Below are 22,243 nucleotides of genomic sequence, written 5' to 3' on the forward strand. Positions count from 1 at the left end.
GTCTCCATTAGTTGACTCTTATGATATAAGGGGGGTGGGGGCACATTAGGCTTATTCCACATCTTGAGGCAGCGAGGAACTGATAGTGAGTCAATAAAATCATATCATGCCCAAAAATGTTGTCATTTACATTATCCTGAATGAATAAGTGACACTGCAAATTCATACAGGTCACATCTAACTAAAGTCAATAAAATTTTCATCCAAGAATGCAAGGACATAATCATTATTATTAGTATTATTCAAACTTGAAACTTTCGTACTGAACAACAATTCAAAACCTTATTAGTATTTAAATTTTACAATTTATGACAGAATTCAAACACTTTAAATTAATTATTTCTGAAGGTATACATGTATCACAGACTCTGAGCTACATGAGGCTGGAGTGTAAAAATATGAGAAATATCAGACATAGCAAGTGACCATAACTGGATTTGAACCCAGGTACTAAATATCCAAAGCAAATGCCCTACCCTCTCCAACTTCCCCATCTAAGCAAATTTACCTTTGCAGTAAGTGCCATTTCCTGTGAAACCCAGCTTACATTCACACTTATACGAGTCCTGTGAATTTATACATTTTGCTTCAGTGTCACAGTCATCAATCCCAAGCAAACACTCATCCACAGAGCCATTGATGCATGTCTCCTTAGAGATGGCACCAGATGAGGGAGTTGTCTGCCCTTTGCCACATAGGAGACATCCAGTCTGATCTGGCAAGGGTTGGTAGCTTCCTTGGAGGCATGGCACACAGGTGTTGTTGTTATTTCTGTATTTCCCTGCTGGACACAAGACTGAAATAAGAAATATCAAGACTAATCTAGAAATGAAACATAACCACCAAAGTCTCCCAATTATGTAAACAATCCTAATGAAAGTATCCCATAGTCCAGCTGAAATGGCACATCCAACCCCAAAGTCCCCAGTTGTGTAAAGACTCTCACTGACAGTCACACCACTCCCCAAGTCCCCACTAATGTGAAGACTCTTACTGACAGTCACAACAACCCCCCAAGTCCCCACTTATGTAAAGACTTATGTGAAGTCACACCAACCCCCAGGTCCCCACTTATGTAAAGACTCTTACTGACAGTCACACCAAGCCCCATGTCCCCACTTATGTAAAGACTTATGTAAAGACTTATGTGAAGACTTATGTGAAGTCACACCAACCCCCAGGTCCCCACTTATGTAAAGACTCTTACTGACAGTCACACCAAGCCCCAAGTCCCCACTTATGTAAAGACTCTTACTGACAGTCACACCACCACCAAGTCTCACACTCCTACTGAAAGTACTCTATAGAGTCCAGCAAGAAATGACACATCCCACCCAACCCACCACCAGTCCTCTGCTTGTGCAGATATTCTATTTAAAGTACCCCATGGTCCAGCTAGATATGACATATCCCCTACTTAGTTGTGTAAATACTCCTACACATGGTACACCGTGGTCCAGCTAGATATGATATATCCCCCACATGGATGTGTAAATACTTCTACCCATGGTACACCACGGTCCAGCTAGATATGATATATCCCCCTACTCTGTTGTGTAAATACTTCTACACATGGTACACCTTGGTCCAGCTGGATATGATATATCCCCCACTTGGTTGTGTAAATACTCCTAAACATAGTACACCTTGGTCCAGCTAGATATGATATATCCCCCACTCAGTTCTGTAAATATTTCTACACATGGTACACTGTAGTCCAGTTAGATATGAGATATGCCTCCATTCATTTTGTGTAAATACTCCTACACAAAGTACACTATGGACCATCAGTCTATGACATATCCCCCACTTAGTTGTGTAAAGACTCCTACACAAAGTACACTCTGGTCCAGTTAGATATTACATATACCCCCCACTGTAAAAGTGGGGAGTGGGTACTTGAAAGATGAACAAGAAAAAAAAGATAAACCAGTAGATGTCATATGGATTAAGCCTTTAACATGAACTCCTGACAGAAGAAAAGAAAACTCAAAAAATCAAACTCCAGAGAATGGTTTCCAGAGGGAGAATCAAACCCCAGAATAGAAAAACCCTCCAAAGACTCATTAAACCTGAATGCCACAGAAAAGTGCTATCTTAAGCTACAAGAAAAAGAAAAAATCTCAGTGTACCAATTTCAGAGATACTGAAATGATTTTGAAGTTTTGTCAGTAAAATGAGAAGTGGATAATGGAAGGACAGAAAAACAGACAAAAACATATTTTTTTAAAATTTCAACTGCAAAAGACACAGTTGGGTCACAAATTTAATAAGTGTACCAAGTTACATAGGGACACCTTGAATGGTCTGAAAGTTTTGCTCTTGAAAAAAAAATGTGATAGCAATGTAGCTATAATAAAAACATTTTCACATTGAACACAAACTCACCTTAACTGTACAATCAGCAGAGGTAGAATCTGCTTTTCTAACTCGTATTTTCTTCAGCAATATTCCAGTATAATGTTGAATAACTGTTTATGTCTGAATGCTTGTGTAATAGTAACTCTCTCTCATTCTCGGGGATGTGCTGGTAGAGGTTTAACATCGCAGCTACGATAGCCAGATTGGCCAGAGTATTAATTGACATATATGGAGATTGACACTCTTTTACCTATTTATGCCTTTCCTATCATTACTCTTCTGACTGTCCTATCGTTTCCTTCCTTACTTTATCCTTGGCCATGCAGCAGCCTCTGCTTACTTCTCAAGTGTGACTGTGTCAATGTATTTACAAAGACAGACAGACAGACAGACAGATAGATAGATAGACAGATACATAGATAGATAGATAGATAAATAGATATATATATATAGTTAGATGATAGATAGATAGATAGACAGACAGACAGACAGACAGACAGATAGATAGATAGATAGATAGATAGATAGATAGACAGACAGACAGATAGATAGATAGATAGATAGATAGATAGATAGATAGATAGATAGATAGATAGATAGATAGATAGAAGGCAGCAACAATACTAACCTAAGGAGCATGATTCAAGAGAGATAGTCCCATCACTTTTTGTTGTGAACCCAAAGGGGCATGACTGGCACTGTTCTAGATCCATTTTGTCCTTGTATGTCCCCTTTGGACAAGGCTGACATCCCCCTAGTGGGTTCATTTCATTACCTTGACCACAATAATCTACAAAAGACAGAAATGGGTACAGTCAACACTTCCTACATTTTCTTCAATGAAATATTCAGGTTCCAAAAGAAAATATACATGAATAAACACTGAATGGAAAATCTCACCTTTAAAAGAAATATTCAGCTTTCAACTCTGACTGCAATTTCCCAGAACGAATACTACATATTTAGTTTATATGTCATTCTTCAATGTGACCTTTTCACTTCATGGGATTTTACTTTTACCAGGATTATGTCCAAGGATATTACTGCATGTCCTCGCAAGTCGAATCCAACTGCAAATTCCATGGACTCAGATCTGTCAATGCATAGTGCAATTGCAATCAGGATCTATGCAGTTTGTTAGGATTAATCAGTAGAAGAAAAAACATCATAGATTCTGATCTTGGGGCATGATCAGGGTCTATGTTGTTTGCTGCTGGACTTGACTTATAAGTAGCAAAGACAGTATGTGAACATATTGAAAGAAAATTTTAAAATGCAGACAATATGTACAAGATTTTAAAAATTACTCTCACACTATATATGAAGTACATGCAGATTTGTATTTCTGACTAGTTTTTATACAAGCTGGTTTGACATGGGCAATAACTCTTTAATCTTAAAGACATTATCTTTACATTTTAGAAAAAATCGTTACTAACAAAAAATGTATGGAAAACTCTTGATCTCTAGTTTTCAGCCGGAGTAATTACAAATTATGTTACTTTTGGAAGCTCATTTCTGACCAGTAATCACAAATGATGTTACTTTGGGAAGCTCATTTCTGACCAACTGAAAGCAAAAAATCAATCTCCAGGCTTGATCAGGTGGCACATTATACAGCAGATAAGTGTCTATCCTACAGCTGGATGCATTTTATGTATTTTATCATGAAAATATAAACAGAATGCCACTTAAACTGAATCTGCTTTCAATGAATAGAAATGGACAGAGGCATTGTGGGAAGATGCATGCAGATAAAGTCTAGGTTATGTAAAGTTAGTTGTTTAACCTAATTATCCATGGAGAATGTCCAACTACTGTACAAATTCAAAGATTACAAATTCATGAAGTGAATTCCATTCCAACTTGAAAAATTATCAAAGTTTGGTGAGAAAAAAATCTTGTGATTGTACACCACAACTACATTTTATATTGTAACAAGGTCCCACAATTGGGGCCACTTTCTTCTTATATATAGATCTGCCCTTGCTGGTGCAGTTTTGCTTTCCTGCAGTTTTCTATCTGCAAGGTCATTCCAACCTCATCATGGTATATTTCTCATAGTACTCCTCACATGACCTATTCACAACCCATGACCCTTCTTAATACTGTAAATCGCACAATTTTAGTTTTTCTAATCATTTTAGCAAGTTTGGTAAGGATAACAAAATTGGTGAAAATATTTGTGGCCAAAGAAAATTTGATAAAGTCATGGAAATTAGTTGCTTGTGAAAATAGCTAAGATACTGAACACATGCAAATTTTCAAATACACTAACATGTTAGGATTTGCAATACCTGACATCTACTTAATAAACAGAAACCTGCCATTATTATTTCACATCTTGAATGATGTAACATTAATGTCAGCAAACTACTGCCAATCTTTATAGGATAAAGAATGACTGAAACACTGATGCACTTATCTTGTTTTTTCCATATCATTTTATTCTTTATTACTTATTCTTCTGGGTATGGACCAATGTAAATTTCCTAAAAGGACTAGAGAAACTGTGTTTCAAATTGAGTAAACTTTCTGCACTAAATACTGATGGGTTCTTATGCTATATTGTTTCTCTTCCAGTTGGACTTTCATAAATCTCTTTATGTTGTCAATAAGATTAAGGATGGGAGATTAAGAAGACCACAAAAGACAAATAATTTGATTTTCTGTTTTCCATCATAATGTTTCTTATGACTGGTGTATAGATGCAGTATCATCTGAAATAATTATGGGCCATTTGAAATAAATTCTCCCTCTACAGACCACAAATATGAATCCAACATTTCAATATACTTTGCTGAACTGACATTCCATCTGAATTCATCAATGTTAACAGTCCCACTGTGACAAATGCACCTCCAAAACATTGAAATCACTCAGCATTCCAACTGATGTAAGGTCGATGGGATTTAGGTTTTATGTTTTCATCAGCTTTTCTCCAGAAATAAATTCACCTATTTTTAACCAACACCACTTGAATTTCATCTGAAAATATAACTTTATTCACATGATCTCTGATTGTCCAAAAAAGTGGTCTCTTGAACATACATTGGATTTTTTTAATTTCTCAATGAATTTGTCAGTTTCTTTCTGACAATTCTCTGAAGAAATTATTGTAAACTCAATCTTCAGCTAATACTGTTCCATAAGTAGAATCACACTCTCCATTTTACAACAGTAACATGTCGTAGGTCAGGAATGTTTATTGGCTAAAATAACCTTGGTGATGGATGTCTGTTGTGAATACAATAATTTCAAAGTCATCTGTAAAATTATATATTACATTTTAACATCAAAACATGAAAACAAGTTTATGTCATGGTACTGAACACAAAAGAACAACAACGATGCAACTCTTGATGCAAACGTGCTATAGATGGGGTCTATAGTGGCTGAATCAACATATTTTCTGCATGAGTTTAATATTGACAAGTAGTGGTTTGTTTTGGCCTAAACTGACAAATTACTGTTCTTCAATGAAAAGTATATTTATCTGGGGAGGTGGGGATGACTGAAAACCCCAACTATGGTGACCCTGAACCCTAATGGATCCAAAACTGGTTTGGTCCATTTCATGCTAATAAAGTCTTTCCATGAATGGTTCCTATTCCTTTAAATCTTTACCTATTCCATGAGAATTCAATGTATTTACTTACAAATACACTGCTGTATAGATGTGCTGCCTTTTGCTGGTGTAGTCTTGCCATTAGGACATGGTTTACAGGATGTCTGCCCTATCTCATCCTGGTACTGTCCTGCCTCACACCATTCACACAATCTCGTCACCCTGTCCCAGAAATGTCCTACACTGCAAACACCTGAAAAATCAAATGTTAAAATTCACAATTAACAAGAGTCCCTCCATGGGATTGATGGTCAAGTTGGTGAAATGATTTGCAATAAATTCAAGATATAACCATTTCTTCCTTTTAAGTGTTCAGTGTTGAAACCATCTATGATATGTTTCAGCAATAACAAGATTTTCTAATTAGCTACTCTATTACGCATATTGGATGACATCTTATACGTATTTTTGTGAAAACCCTCTGTCATATTTGTCATCCATTTAAGGGGAGTACTGACAACAAGATTTTATGACAGTTGTCATGACAGCCATAGCTGACTGGCATCATTTTCATTTAGGACCAACTAGGAATCAAAAGTCTGTTGCTGAAAATTCCATGTTGATATGCCCATCCATTCAGGGGGACTAATGATAGTAAGTAAGATTTTCAAGATCGCCACTTTGATGGCCATACTTGAAGTTAGATTGGCACTATTTTTAATTTTGATCATTATAAGAAGTCTTTGATTAAAAACCTCGTGATGGTATTGTCCATTTTTCAGGAAGAGTAGCAATAACAAGATTTTCAAGATGCTGCCATGGTAGCCATACTGGACATCAGATCAACACCATTTTCATCCAGAATCAACTAGACATCAGGAGAAGTCTCTTGGTGAAAACCCCATGTTGATATGCCCATCTATTCCAAAGTAACAATAACAAAATGCTGAAGATGGCCACTAGTGGTCATATTGGATGTCCAAGCAATACCATTTTCTCTTAGGACCAACTATATAAAGTTTCAAGGCAATCATAAAAGTAGTTTAGGAGGAGTAGTGATAACAAACATGTGCTAATGGACCAATGGATGTCAGATGACATGACAGATAATAGACCACAGATTATCCCATAAACTTATGATCATAAAAAAAAATGCAAAGAAACCCTAGTAATCTCTACACATAAAACATATGTGGTTAAGATTATAAAAATGCAATAATGATAAAGTTTGGTTTAAATTTTAAAATGAAATTATATATATATATATATATATATATATATATATATATATATATATATATATATATATATATATATTGCATAAATAAATTACAAACACATTATCATGATACCACATTTTAGAGTGTATAATGTACACTAATGAATAGCATACACCTTGATTTTGAGCCCAACATGACAGAAAAATATTAGTTCTGCCATACAGCACACATCATGAAACAACATTCCATCATTTTGTAATGTGCAATGATCATTATTTGTTGCATGACATATGGCTGGTTTGCAATAAAATAATGCTTGACTGTTTATCTGTTCTTTCCTGTCCTTGAATGTGGCATAGCTTGTCTCTCATACCGTATAAGTTTTTGGCACAGTCCATGCTGATGCTCTGAATATATTCATTCATAGTCACAATCAAACACAAGATACTGCTTTGTAGTTCATGTGTAATATTCCTATTTGGACTAGAATGACACCTCTGTGATACATTTTAGTGTCAAAGCTGAAAAATGTACATAAACAATGCATCATGGTTATATTTGACATATGAAAGCTTTAGCCATTGTAGAGTACCTTTGAAAATACCATGCTGAGTTAGTAAAGAATGGATCACTGTGTAGTCACAAAGTGGACCACTGTGTAGTCACAAAGTGGACCACTGTGTAGTCACAAAGAGGATCACTGTTTATTCACAATGTGGACCACTCTGTAGTCACAAAGAGGATCAATGTGTTGTCATAAAGAAGACCACTTTGTAGTCATGAAGATCACTTTGTAGCCACAAAGTGGACCACTGTGCAGTCACAAAGAGGATCACTTTGTAGTCATAAAGAGGATCACTGTGTAGTCACAAAGTGGACCACTCTGTAGTCACAAAGAGGATCACTGTGTAGTCATGAAGAGGATTACTGTGTTGTCATAAAGAGGATCACTGTGTAGTCACAAAGTGGACCACTGTGTAGTCACAAAGTGGACCACTCTGTAGTCACAAAGAGGATCACTTTGTAGTCATAAAGAGGATCACTGTGTAGTCACAAAGAGGATAACTGTGTAGTCATAAAAAGCATCAAACATTGTGACTTAAGATTATAAATAAAGACCCATATTTATTTTTCCCCCAAAAAGGAAAATAAATTGCATGTTTGATATATTAACTTCTTTAGTTTAACAAAATAGATCAGTGTCACTGGGATGCTTTATTTTACACAGCTTGAAAGCATCTATAAAAAAGATGAATAAATTAAAAGTCTCTCATTTGTATCTTTGGTCGAGTCACTGAATAAAAACTATGACATGATGTCTTATGAAATGAATTTATTAACATCAGCAATCAAAGAACAGAATCACTGAGGTTTGTAAGCTTCATTTATTTTTCAAATAAAGTTAGTGAATTATACATATCCAGATACAGTATGAATGCAGGCATTACTAAAATGTTTTATTGGTCCTTGAATAAGATTGTTGCTGTAGGGTGTAACACCAATTTTCAGCACACGATAGGCTATACATGGTGGCAACTAAGATTGCAAGATATTAAGATTGTAAAATATTCATGCTTTCATAAAGAATGAAAGAAATAAGCAAATCTCATTAGGTCTAATACATTTATGTGTGCTGATGAAAACCAAGGACAGATGAATTTCCATGTTCAATAAATTGACTAAAACAACCTCAAGATAGTCTGTGATTAGTGAATGCACTAATCTGACTTGAAATGTGATGATGGAACACAAATGCCACCAACATAGTATCTGACAATTGACCTAAATGAAAAACTCACCTTGATGGATGGATAGAAAAATAGATGGAAAAACGGCTACACTATATGCGCCATTATAATTCACAGTTATGGATAAAAACTCTCTAATAAGAATGAAATTTTACCTGTCTATACTAAGATATTTGATTTATAAAGTAATTTATTAAAACAACTATAAACCTGTTATATGAAAATGATGGCTCTGTTAAGCAAAAATAAAAAATAAAAAAAGAACTCCAACTTTGACTCTTCTGCTCATGCTTGCAATTCAGTCAAAAATGACAAAAACCTCCAGGTGTTAACAAGTTATTATAATTGTAAACCCTTCATGCAGATGCTGACACTTACTGTAGCAGTCTGTTTCACTGGTAGCACCAAGACTTTCAGTTGTCTGACCCTCTGGACATTTGGAACAATTCAATTGTTTCTCTTTAGCAGTATAGTAACCAGGTGGACATAACTCACAGCTGCCACTGGTATTATTTTGGTAGGTTCCAGGTTGGCAGTTCACTTAGGAAATGAAGGAAAAACAAATCTTTAAATTTCAGATCTTTATTAACATATGACAAATTTAAAAGAATAACTAGAAGTATTACCTGACCCTGACCCTTTCACAATGGTTCATGGTTTTATTAGGGAAAAATAGAATATGGTATAAACAAACCTATCTGTAGTGCACAATATTGTATCAACAGTTATTTTTACATGTGATGTGGTCTTGAAAAACATGTCATTTGAAATAACAAGATATTACAGCATAACATTTTGTGCTTTTGTGTGTTTTTTCTTCATTTTGGAAGCAAAGTCACAGAAATGAAAAGTTAAAACAGTAAGAAAAATTGCTGTATTGTCTGCAAATCAAGATTCATGAACAAATACCCTAAAATGTTTAATCCAATACTATAGTTCTCTGATGATATGTCTATACTCAAAAGTAAACCCACCTCTCATTTTGAGAATTTTATGCAGATGGGTGGAGTGGATGGGAGGCAGAATCTTCCAAAATCACACAAACACATGCACACACGGACACACATGACCCATGGATTAATAAAATGTCTACACAGATTCATAATATTTTGTAAAACAGTTGACAAGTTTTCCTGTATTTTTATACTCTCATCAGCATGAAAAATGTCAATAATTTAATAAATCTTTGACAGAATTGTTGCATATATTGTTCTTAAAGTGATATTCAAATACTTTATTAAAATCAGTTACTAATAAGAACTCATTTTCAAAATCTATCAGCTCTATGGAATTTCTTAAATTTTACTGAAACACTGATTTTGTACATCATTTTAGTAGTGATCAATAATATACCAGAGTGATCCTCTATTGCCTTGTACCAGTTTACTGCCATCAAAAGATTGTGATCATTTCCTGTACTGCCATGAACCAGTTTATTGCCATCAAAAGACTGTGATCATTTCCTGTATTGCCATGTAGCAGTTTATTGCCATCAAAAGATTGTGATCATTTCCTGTACTGCCAAGTACCAGTTTATTGCCATCAAAAGATTGGGATCATTTCCTGTATTGCCTTGTACCAGTTTATTGCTAGCAAAAGTTTGGGATCACATCTGGTTTTGCCATCTACCATTTCATTGCTACAAAAAGTTTGGAATCATTTCCAATGAAAATAGGACAACCTTTCATCAATTCTACCAATCACATCATCAAAGTATTTTAAAAGAATAATACAAGTGCAAACTGTCCAGACTTCAAATTTGGAATTTCAAATGAATAATGATTCTGAGATCAATGTGCTTTCACAGCTAACAAGGTTACAGTCAAGTCACATGCTGTTATTGTACAGTAAAGTCACATGCTGTTATGTTACAGTCATGTCAACAGAAGAAATGAACCAATCCTGGTTTGTTTGGTTTAGCTCTGAAAGGCTTTATAAAAAAAATCAAAAACACAATTACATTCCAATGATTGTAAATTCTAAATAATACAAAACACAATGCTAATCCAACATTTTTTTTTATTTTAAAATTTTCAAATGTAGTGGATTCTTTGATCCACGACCTATGAATTGTAGTTTTAATTGAAATACAATCAGACAAAAGTTGCTTGACTATGGCTTGTGAACCTGAAATAATGTTTTTAAAAATAAAATGTTAAATGTTCTATGAATGCTTTATGATGATGAGATTTCATGGCCCTCAAGCTGCTCTGACTTCAACCTAACGAATCAACGTACACACAATAGTTTATGACTAGAATCTAATATGATATGGTCATATCTGAGAACAAGGCTATCACCACTTAATGGAAATTGTATCTGGCTGTCCCACTGGTCGTTTTTTAAAGAGAAATATGGTTACTGTGTGGGTCAAAAAATGAAATCTGAATGACAATAAAACTCAACATACCACACTTGTTTTTAAAATTAAGAACCTGGTCAGGGTTACAGGAGAGCAGTGTTTTGAAGACTGTCTGACTGCTGTCAAGATTAAACTCTTGCATGTCAAATTTCCCTTCTTTTACATAGGACTGGATCTGGTTTATGGCACCATCTACTTCTCCACTGTCAAAAAAAGAACTTATTATAATATTGGCAGTTGCACTTTAAAGGAAAGGGAGGTACTCACCAAAACCATGGTATTATTCATGAAAGGAAATTTTCACTAAAACCTTTAAAAAGTTAATTCACTAAATCATGCATAATGCAACAATAATTTATGATACGACCAAAATACAGGAAATGTTTCAGTGTATGTATCTGCATTTGTCGACAATGGTTCATTATTACTATAATTAGCAAGGCCATCATAGTTACTATACTTAACAAGGCCATCATAGTTACTATAATTAGCAAGGCCATCATAGTTACTATACTTAGAAAGGTCATCATAGTTACTATACTTAGCAAGGCCACCATAGTTACTATAATTAGCAAGGCAGGCCATCATAGTTTCAATACTTAGCAAGGCCATCATATTTACTTTGCTTAGCAAGGCCATTATTGTTACTATACTTAGCAAGGCCATCATAGTTTCTATACTTAGCAAGGCCATTAAGGTTTCTGTACTTAGCAAGGTCATCATATTTACTATACTTAGTAAGGCCATCATACTTACTATACTTAGCAAGGCCATCATTGTTACTATACTTAGCAAGGTCATCATATTTACTATACTTAGCAAGGCCACCATACTTACTATACTTAGCAAGGCCATCATAGTTACTATACTTAGCAAGGCCATCATTGTTTCTCTACTTAGCAAGGTCATCATATTTACCATACTTAGCAAGGCCATCATAGTTACTATACTTAGCAAGGCTATCATAGTTACTATACTTAGCAAGGCCATCATATTTACTATACTTAGCAAGGCCATCATACTTACTATACTTAGCAAGGCCATCATAGTTACTATACTTAGAAAGATCATCATAGTTACTATACTTAGCAAGGTCATCATAGTTACTATAATTAGCAAGGTCATCATACTTACTATACTTAGCAAGGTCATCATAGTTACTATACTTAGAAAGATCATCATAGTTACTATACTTAGCAAGGTCATCATAGTTACTATAATTAGCAAGGTCATCATAGTTACTATACTTAGCAAGGCCATCATACTTACTATACTTAGCAAGGTCATCATAGTTACTATACTTAGAAAGGTCATCATAGTTTCAATACTTAGCAAGGCCATCATATTTACTTTGCTTAGCAAGGCCATCATAGTTAACATACTTAGCAAGGCCATCATAATTACTATACTTAGCAAGGCCATTATTGTTACTATACTTAGCAAGGCCATCATAATTACTATACTTAGCAAGGCCATCATAGTTACTATATTTAGCAAGGCCATCAAGGTTTCTATACTTAGCAAAGCCATCATAGTTACTGTACTTAGCAATGTCATCATAGTTACTATACTTAGCAAGGCCATCATAGCTACTATACTTAGCAAGGCTATCATAGTATCTATACTTAGCAAGGCCATCATAGTTACTATACTTAGCAAGGCCATCATAGCTACTATACTTAGCAAGGCTATCATAGTTTCTATACTTAGCAAGGCCATCATAGTTACTATACTTAGCAAGGCCATCATAGCTACTATACTTAGCAAGGCTATCATAGTTTCTATACTTAGCAAGGCCATCATAGCTACTATACTTAGCAAGGCCATCATAACTACTATACTTAGCAAGGCTATCATAGTTACTATACTTAGCAAGGCCATCATAGCTACTATACTTAGCAAGGCCATCATAGCTACTATACTTAGCAAGGCTATCATAGTATCTATACTTAGCAAGGCCATCATAGTTACTATACTTAGCAAGGCCATCATAGCTACTATACTTAGCAAGGCTATCATAGTTTCTATACTTAGCAAGGCCATCATAGTTACTATACTTAGCAAGGCCATCATAGCTACTATACTTAGCAAGGCTATCATAGTTTCTATACTTAGCAAGGCCATCATAGCTACTATACTTAGCAAGGCCATCATAACTACTATACTTAGCAAGGCTATCATAGTTACTATACTTAGCAAGGCCATCATAACTACTATACTTAGCAAGGCCATCATAGCTACTATACTTAGCAAGGCCATCATAACTACTATACTTAGCAAGGCTATCATAGTTTCTATACTTAGCAAGGCCATCATAGCTACTATACTTAGCAAGGCCATCATAGCTACTACACTTAGCCTGGCTATCATAGTTTCTATACTTAACAAGGCCATCATAGTTACTATACTTAGCAAGGCCATCATAGCTACTATACTTAGCAAGGCCATCATAGTTACTATACTTAGCAAAGCAATGGCAAGCATGACCATACCAAATTTTGGACCATAAAAGAATAGTTCTGTGTTGTAACTGTCCAGCTTTAAGGAATTGATAGTTTTCTATAACTTTGAAAGATCACTCCTAATAAAATATATGCAATTATAACTAAAAGTCAAAATAGTTAATATTTTATTGTATATATAAAAACATCCTCCATCCACTAAAGTAGATAGGCAATGGTTAAACCAATAAAGATTTTATTGTGATGGCCGTGCTTAGTAATTATCATTGTATACTAGTACAGTCCTACCAGTTTATGTCGACATCCTTGGGCCTGAGGAAATATTGTCAACATAGGCGGATGTTGAGATAAGTGTTGGGGGGGGGGGGTCTGAGAAAAAGATATTAGTTAAGTTTTTCAGTAAGGGGTGACCTGTCATCAGTGAGTAGCATTTACACTTTTAGAAAACAAACAATGGAAATTTTGAGTACATGAAGAGAAAACCAGTGTGAAATACACTTGCATATTTACAAATTACATTCTGGTTATCTTTGTGTAATAAAATCCACAATAAAATATTGCATCGGTCACATCCTGATATGAAAAACAATCACTACAATATTCAATGTCGACATTAGCACATGGTTGCATAGTTGTTATTTACATGCTTCAAGTACATGTACTTAAATGGTCAGTCTGTTCCCATCTTAGTGAGGCTATCAAGGGGATGGGGCTATTCACAGGGAAATGAAAACCTGTCAACAAGTTGGTTTAAACAGTACATGTATTTAATTACAGAAGTCACTAGTGAAGAGTACATAAAGGCAAACAAGAGATATGAGGCTGATATGATTAATGAAGGCATAATATTGTATACATTGACACATGCTAATGAGGTATTAAAAGAAAATGATTCTTACAATACAATATTGTAACAATGTCAGCTCAAGTGTTATACATTTAAAATACTTCCTGGAGATAACAAGTTATGAATTCTCTCAAAATACATATAGCAGTAAAAGATTTTAATGACAAATACATATACAGTAATACCTTGTGCATTCGCGTTTCTGGATTTGCGAATTCACAGGTTCGCAAAATTTTCATTGGTACCCTCTACGTACATGTTTTCTTTATTTTATTGAATTGTACCTTCGTTATATGACTTCTGTGACATATGAAGTTTACCTAGTTTACCTTCCTGACAATGACAAAGAAAACGTCAGTCATTAAGTTTACAGTCCCATTCGTTACTTGGTTTTACCTTACTGTGAGTGCAAAAGAAAACGGCAGCCAATGAATTAGTATAGGGGTAATATTAGTATACATGTACCGTACTGTAAATGCGCTAGTGTGGCAAATACCCATTAGGCGATACTGTATTCTATTTTTACGTCAACCATTTATTTCTCTTTTTAAGGGTAATGTATTAAGCTAACTTTTAAATGAAATTAAAGTGCTTTGGGAGCATGATTTGGGTCATATTTAGGGTTTAAACCCTAGAAATAAGCATTTATTAGCATTTTTAGTGACTCGTACCAAACATTCGTGATTCCTTCTGATCCGCGACTGGTTCTGGAACCTAACCTCATGAATGTTCGAGGTATTACTGTACATGTAATTGACATTATTATCTATAGCATAATCAATGCATAAAATTACAATAAAATTTAATTTAATTTATCAAGGACCAAACAAAAGCATGGTTTTTTTTATCGAACTGCGACATTAAAGCCTGGCGGCATAATCAACTAATTGTTGAAAAAAGTACAGGTCAGATCTGGCCACTTGCCAAAATAAACGATTAGGTGGGAAAATTAAAGCCTGGTGGCAAGATCAATTAATTGTTGAACAAAGTATGGGTCAGAACTGTCAGCTTGATGACATAAATGATTAGAAAACAAAGGATTTGTTCAAGCTGGGACCTGTTGAAGGGCTTCTGTTGACATGTATATTTTTTATCTCGACGTCGACATAAGCATGACAATTTTGGTAGTAATAGTAGATGAAGGGACCAGGACTTTGCTTTTTTGTCGAAATAGGCAGGTTGTTGACATAAGTGATGTTGATATAAGTGGGTAGGACTGTATGATATATTATTTCATCTAATGTATGTAAACAGTGTTGGTTAATAGAAACCCTTGTATAACAATGATCTGGAGATAGCAGATGGGTGATAAATTATCAAGCTTCTCTCCGAAAAATGGTAATATCAGGTAAGAAAGGTCAATTCTGACCCAAAGTTTTCTTTACATGTCAGAAAAGGATACCTGTCTTTCTTCTGATGGCTAAAATCTTACACCTGTCACACAGAATAGGACAAGTAACATTTCTAGCATACAAGTTACCATTTAATATTTTGTCTAGTCTGCAAGAAATTCAAAAATAGCTAGCAACACGCTGGTTAAAATGTAACACAAGTAAGCATGACTAAACATCTCCAAATACCTGCTGAAGGTAAAATTAAAAGAGACTCTGTATTCTGATGATCCTGTTTCTCTTTTTCTCCTCCCACTTTGTAGATTACTTGAACAGTCAACATAGATGCCAGTGAGATTGCAAGCACATTCTGAACCAAGTGATAACTGTGCCAGCACCTGGTAAACACTGCGTGTAACATTGGTCTTCTTGTCTTCAGTGCAGTTGTCTGGACCCAAGAGGGTCAGGGAACCATATAGACTGATGGATGGATCACTGACCTCTGAAAAAAATTACAAAGCAGATAAAAGCCAAATGACTGTAATGGTCAGCTTTAATTTCATTGCATCTCTGTAGTTTTAGTTTCAATCCCCAACTTTGACATATATGATGGGCAAACCTACATTGTCTTACCGTGTAAGGAACATTCAAACTGATGTTTTAACCATCTTAAAGTCTTAATTTCTGAGTTTCATTTCTCACACAATAATACATTTCTTTTGCTAAGATATTTTCTGGATGATATTTTAAAAAAGACTGTACTTTTCAAGTCCTCTCATAGCCTAACAAGGTCTGAGTGAACATAATGAAATGGAACTGATCACTTCCATGTCCCTATTCCACACTAACTTCAGCTTATTAATACAGGTGAACCAAACAATAATTGGTTGCAGATATTTTGTATCATGGATGGCTTATGAAAAAAAATCAGATCCTACAGAATTTACTTAAATCTCACTGACTGGTTCTCTGAAGCAATCAGCTTAAAATAAAAATATTAAATAGTTCAGGTAATGCAAGGGGATTAATTTAAGTGAACTAATTGCTCTTGTATGTGAAATTTTGATTCAATGCATCAGGAAAACAAGGTTGATAATGCCTTGCCACAGATCAACTTATCTTCCCTTCTTACCCTCACAAACCCATTGATTATGCCCCAAATGATCAATCTATGGTTTTAATAATAAATTTATAATTATAGATGAAGCAGAAGAAATACACTTTAAAATCAGCTTTTGTGTTAATTTATAAAATTCTGTTACCTACAACATTACAATTCTATAGCCAAATGTCAAAGTCAAGAGTGAAATCCTTTTTCAACCCCAAAATCAAATGCTGTGTCATTAAATACTTTGAGAATTAAAACTTTAAACAGATAAATACATTTATCCAATATTTCATACAAAAATGATGAATGAGCTAATTTTAACTGTTTAAATATTTGATGTTTTATGGCCCTGCAACACAAGTATTTAGTGCGGAGACAATTAGAGCAAGGTGTCTCACCCAAGGATGCATCACAACAGCCTTTCATGGCAAGCAGACACCTATTAAAACTAGATGCTTTAAACTGCAGTAAGTTCATTCAACTTAATATTTTAGTATAGGTATTGCTAGCATTCATGTAAGTCAACCATGTAATATGTATGTAATTGAAGTGCTCTCTATCTTTCCATTCATGCCATGTGACTGAATAACTGCAACGTAACTTGTGATCATTAAACATTGTCAGGTGTGATGCAGCAGTGACTGATTTCATGGGTGAATGAAACAATGCATTAGTATGGATAATCAGCTGAACTGATTGACATTTTATTGTTATTTGTGCCATTTCTGAACAACCCAAGATTTGGGGATAATTATCGCTAATTATCCCATAATGGAACATATACTCGTCCCCGATAAAATGAACTCTGATATAAAAAGTCTTGTAGATATTAACTGCACACATAGATTTAGTAATGAAAAGAAACAATGGCACTCTTAAGATTAAAATGTTCCTTAATTTGACTGGCAACTAGGGTTAAGAGAGTTTTGAGACTATGACCTTCACTGTAGAAAAAAGAGAATTTGAAATTGTTTTGAAAAGTCTTCGATAATTACTGCAGCCACCGAAAAAATGAAAAAGTTGAGAGATATACATTTTTCACCAGGATGCTACATGGAAAATTATCAATGAACTTCACTGAAAAACTCCTTGAGAATATGATCTCAAACTAGACAAAGCTACTGAAATAATCAGGGCTAAAACTATATAAGGCTTCTGAGAGATTCAGAGTTAAAACTGGAAAAGGCAACTGAAAGAATCTGAGCTAAAACTAGAAAAGGCTCTTGAATTCGAGCTCAAACTAGACAAGGTTTCTGCAGTAAGAATGAGAACTCAGGCAGGAGAACTACCAAATAGAAAGAAACAAGGCATTCGAAGCAAATTTATTTTAAAAACAAAAAGCATCAAGGATATAAAATAATTAACAAAACTTAAGCAATAACCTGATTGTTGCTGGGGGTCCCAAACAGTGTCAGCTTGTTGGCGTTTTGAATCAAATGGGAGTTTCTTCAGGAACATGGTCAGTATGTTTGCATGGCCAAGTCTGTTTTCAAACAACAGATGTAATGAAGTTTACCATCTTTGATAATTTCAATAATTCCATGCATTTTGGAGTTAGATCTCTTTGAACACATGCATACAAGTGTTCCTCCTTTTTATTTGTTAAAATTCTTTCAGAAATATTGAAACTAGACATTGAAAATATTGGATGCTGACAACCATGTTTTACTGAAATGAAATATTCTAGAAACCAGAAAAGGACAGTGAACAGGCTGTCTGCTTGATTACATTCAGGAACTTCCATTTGCTTTGAAACACTAATAAACAGACAGTACTAGGGACCCACAAGTGACAATTAGGTTAGAAATTATAAATCAATGAATGAAATGAATTTTTTTCCATATTTTATATCCTTGATGCTTTTCGTGTTTTAAATCAGTAAGGGGTACAAACAAATGCGATGGTGTTAAAATACTATAGCATTAACATGCTATTCAAACAAATGGGTCAGATTCTCCACTCTCCAAAATGGAGGCTGTGCAATTTGTTCAGTACTTTCTTTAGCATTCTTATCTATGTGCACAGATGTCGTGTAAATGTACGATTTGCACAATGTTGTCATTTGCAGCAGACATGAAAATGGGGATTAAATAAATTTTCTAACGATTATATTTGGAAATTGGCAATGAAATCATGTGGCCACATCCCAGTTCAACTCGGAGATTTATTATCCAATGCCAGCTTCAGTTTTGGAATTAAAATGAATCTACTCAAATTCCTGTCTCAGCCCTTAACCCGTAAAGCCAGCCAACAGATTTCTAATCACCAGATCGCTTAAAAACAAGACTGACAAATCTTAATACAAGCCTTTCTAAATTACCAGCCAAACTGGTAAGTTGTTGTTGATGTTGTTGTTGTTGTAGGGTTTAACGCCATTTTTCAGCACACGATAGGCTATACATGGCGGCCAGTATTAATGGTGGAGGAAGAACCTGGGAAAACCCCGGAAAGAACCACCGACCCATGAGAAGCTACTGGCATGCTTTCTCACATACCCACATTAGCTGAATCCAAGACTCGAACCCATGCAGACAGAGGTGAGATGGCAGTGATCCGTAACGGAGAGCGCTTTAGACCTCTCGGCCACTCGGGGCCCCGACTGGTAAGTTGAAAAGAATGACATTATATAGTGTTTCTATTTAATTTCCACATATTATTAACCTCTATAAAGGAATATGTGTACACTCAATTTTGATAAAGTACAGAAAGTTAGGGACTGACTATTTAATGATCAATGATATTGTGTTTTTCCCTTTATCTCAAGATAAAAAATAATCCAACATAATATGACATTCAGATTTTTCATAAATCAGAGCAAGAGTACTTTTTCGCAAACTATTTGAGGGTCACAATAAAAGCCCTTGGAAAACTAAATGGTCGGTCCCTCTCATTACTAATATTTTGCTTGAGCGACATCGTTTTAACGATGACGGTTATGATGATGATAATGATGATGATAGCAAAATCAAATTGTAGTTATGTTGTGCTGATTACTCTGTTGACTCATCCTTCAATACTTCACAACATTGTAGTCATGTTTGCTCTCCAGTGTATTGATTGTTGACTTGAACCTCTGGAGATAGGCGATACCTGGATGTAACGTGATGACATCATATCATTTTTTCCTAAAGAACCCATTACCATAAATATACCAAGCTGGAACCAAAACGTGAAAAAAACGGAAAAAATTACTTTTTCAATAGTAATTTTGTGTACACAGGAGATTTCTGGGAGGGATGGAAGATAACCGTAATAGCAGGAGAAAAATTCTTCACATGTATGTAGAAAGTCACACCAATATGGCATACCTGACCAGTTTTAAACAGGGAAAAACTGGTACCAGAGTCAGGCACACCTGATGATGACATATGTTCCGAGTCAGTGTGTTTCTCTACAGAAACAGAAGAATAGCTCGATTCTCAATGTAGTATTTCTTGAAAGTAACATTATCTTGACCCTCATATAAACTAGCTGCTGACTAGAAATTGTTTCCAGCAATGAGTTTTATAAGGGACTTGTGTTGAAATTGCTAATTAAACAATAATGATAAAAGAATAGAAACTAAACATGGTTTATTTCTGAAGCTATCACAAGGCTGACAGTTCTAATGGTCAAGTCACCATAGTAATCAGTAAAGCTTACTTCGATAACAGTTATTAGTATAATCATCTAGTCCACCTAATATTTTAACAAAGGGGTCACTAGCAATTATTCATTCAAGTCAGTCTGTGAACTGCATGTAACCAGTTTGCTCTCCCTCATCATTAGGCGTGAAATGATTCATCAGTATACTGATGCAGCAAAATCTTTCCCATCCCAATACACATATCAATGAAAGAGGTGGAGAATCTATACAAAATGAAACTTTCCCTACAAAAGTTACTTTAATCTTCAGCACTGAGTAGTTATAAATAATTATTAGTCATTTGCCTTATTATTCTTGAAACTGAGAAGTCACCTGAGTCAGTTGTTGCAGGTGGATACACTTATTTTTGTCAGTAGAAAGAAGAAAACCTATTGACATAAAGTAACACAAGGTGATGTGGTTCATAATATGTCCCCTCTTACCAATATCCTGCTAATTATCTTATCCCAACAGGATGACCAGCATAAAGGAGACATTGCAAATGTGTTCCTCATGTATAATGAGTACATTACTCATCACTTTTATGCGATTCATATCTTGTCTACTATGAGTCAAATTCGAAAGCCTCACTTCTGGTGTGTCAGGCAGTGGAAAATGTTACATTCATTGGTGGTTACTGTTTGTTCCAGTCTTCTGGTGTGTCAAGCAGTGGAAAATGTTACATTCATTGGTGGTTACTGTTTGTTCCAGTCTTCTGGTGTGTCAAGCAGTGGAAAATGTTACATTCATTAGTGGTTACTGTTTGTTCCAGTCCTGTTTGTTCCAGTCCAAGGTAAACAATAAATACCAATCAGAATATAATGTAGCTTATTCCATGCTTGACACACAGGAAGCATTAGCAAAGCAAGGGAAAAACTTTGCACAAAATTGGTCATGATGTGGAACAAATTTGGAACCCTCCTGTTATGCCGATATATTTAACCAGTGACTGAACATGACTACAAGATAATTAAAATTAGCATTGAATTATCTCCTCGCATACATTTTTATTTTTAATTTATAGAAGGAGAGTTGGTGTTATCAACATTTTTCCTTCTTCATGAACAATAACGTGTGTGTGTCTGTGGCATTATTATGTATTTGCAGGAAGTACAATGTGATAGATTTTTTTAGTATTCATCCCCACTCCCACGCTTGGACTTGTTCTAGATGAGATTTTCCATGAACAAGGCAACTGCATCACTTCTTCTGTTTTGAAGATAACATCGTAATGTCTTCCAACTTTAAAGTAGGACATAAGATTGGTAATAAAAAATTTTAAAGCATTTATTGCAGTGCAAAACCAAGGGCATGGTGGCCAAAGTGAGTCCTGCATTTTACCAGATGGAGCAGTCTTAAATGGCCTATAATATTTTAATAAAAATCACTAACAACTAACTGATAGACTGTTTGAAACTATCATGTCATGGATGAGAATGGCATATAAGATGCTAAGTCTATGTCTGTCGGTATACAGCATACTGGAAATACAACCATTATGTCAACATGCATAAATGGACATCAACTACCACTGACAGACCTTAAAGAGATGGAAAGACCATCAAGATCACATTTTTATCAATAATGTATTGTATCACTAACTGAGTATCA

General features: G+C 34.9%; 1 protein-coding gene across 1 annotated transcript in view; it reads right to left on the bottom strand.

The window, feature by feature from the left end:
- Positions 1 to 22,243, bottom strand: part of LOC149802826 (uncharacterized) — a 349,692-nt gene that overhangs the window by 24,566 nt on the left and 302,883 nt on the right. Inside the window, exons 56-61 of the mRNA XM_089952278.1 lie at positions 16,149 to 16,401; positions 11,308 to 11,462; positions 9,276 to 9,437; positions 6,021 to 6,182; positions 2,990 to 3,151; positions 509 to 796 (exon numbers count right to left, since the gene is read on the bottom strand). Of these exons, the coding sequence (XP_089808404.1) occupies positions 509 to 796; positions 2,990 to 3,151; positions 6,021 to 6,182; positions 9,276 to 9,437; positions 11,308 to 11,462; positions 16,149 to 16,401 (1,182 nt within the window). The remainder of the gene's footprint in view (positions 1 to 508; positions 797 to 2,989; positions 3,152 to 6,020; positions 6,183 to 9,275; positions 9,438 to 11,307; positions 11,463 to 16,148; positions 16,402 to 22,243) is intronic.

The sequence above is a fragment of the Sinohyriopsis cumingii genome, chromosome 3 (assembly GCF_028554795.1).
Source record: "Sinohyriopsis cumingii isolate HCF-2022 chromosome 3, ASM2855479v2, whole genome shotgun sequence".
In the NCBI taxonomy this organism is placed as follows: Eukaryota; Metazoa; Mollusca; class Bivalvia; order Unionida; family Unionidae; genus Sinohyriopsis; species Sinohyriopsis cumingii.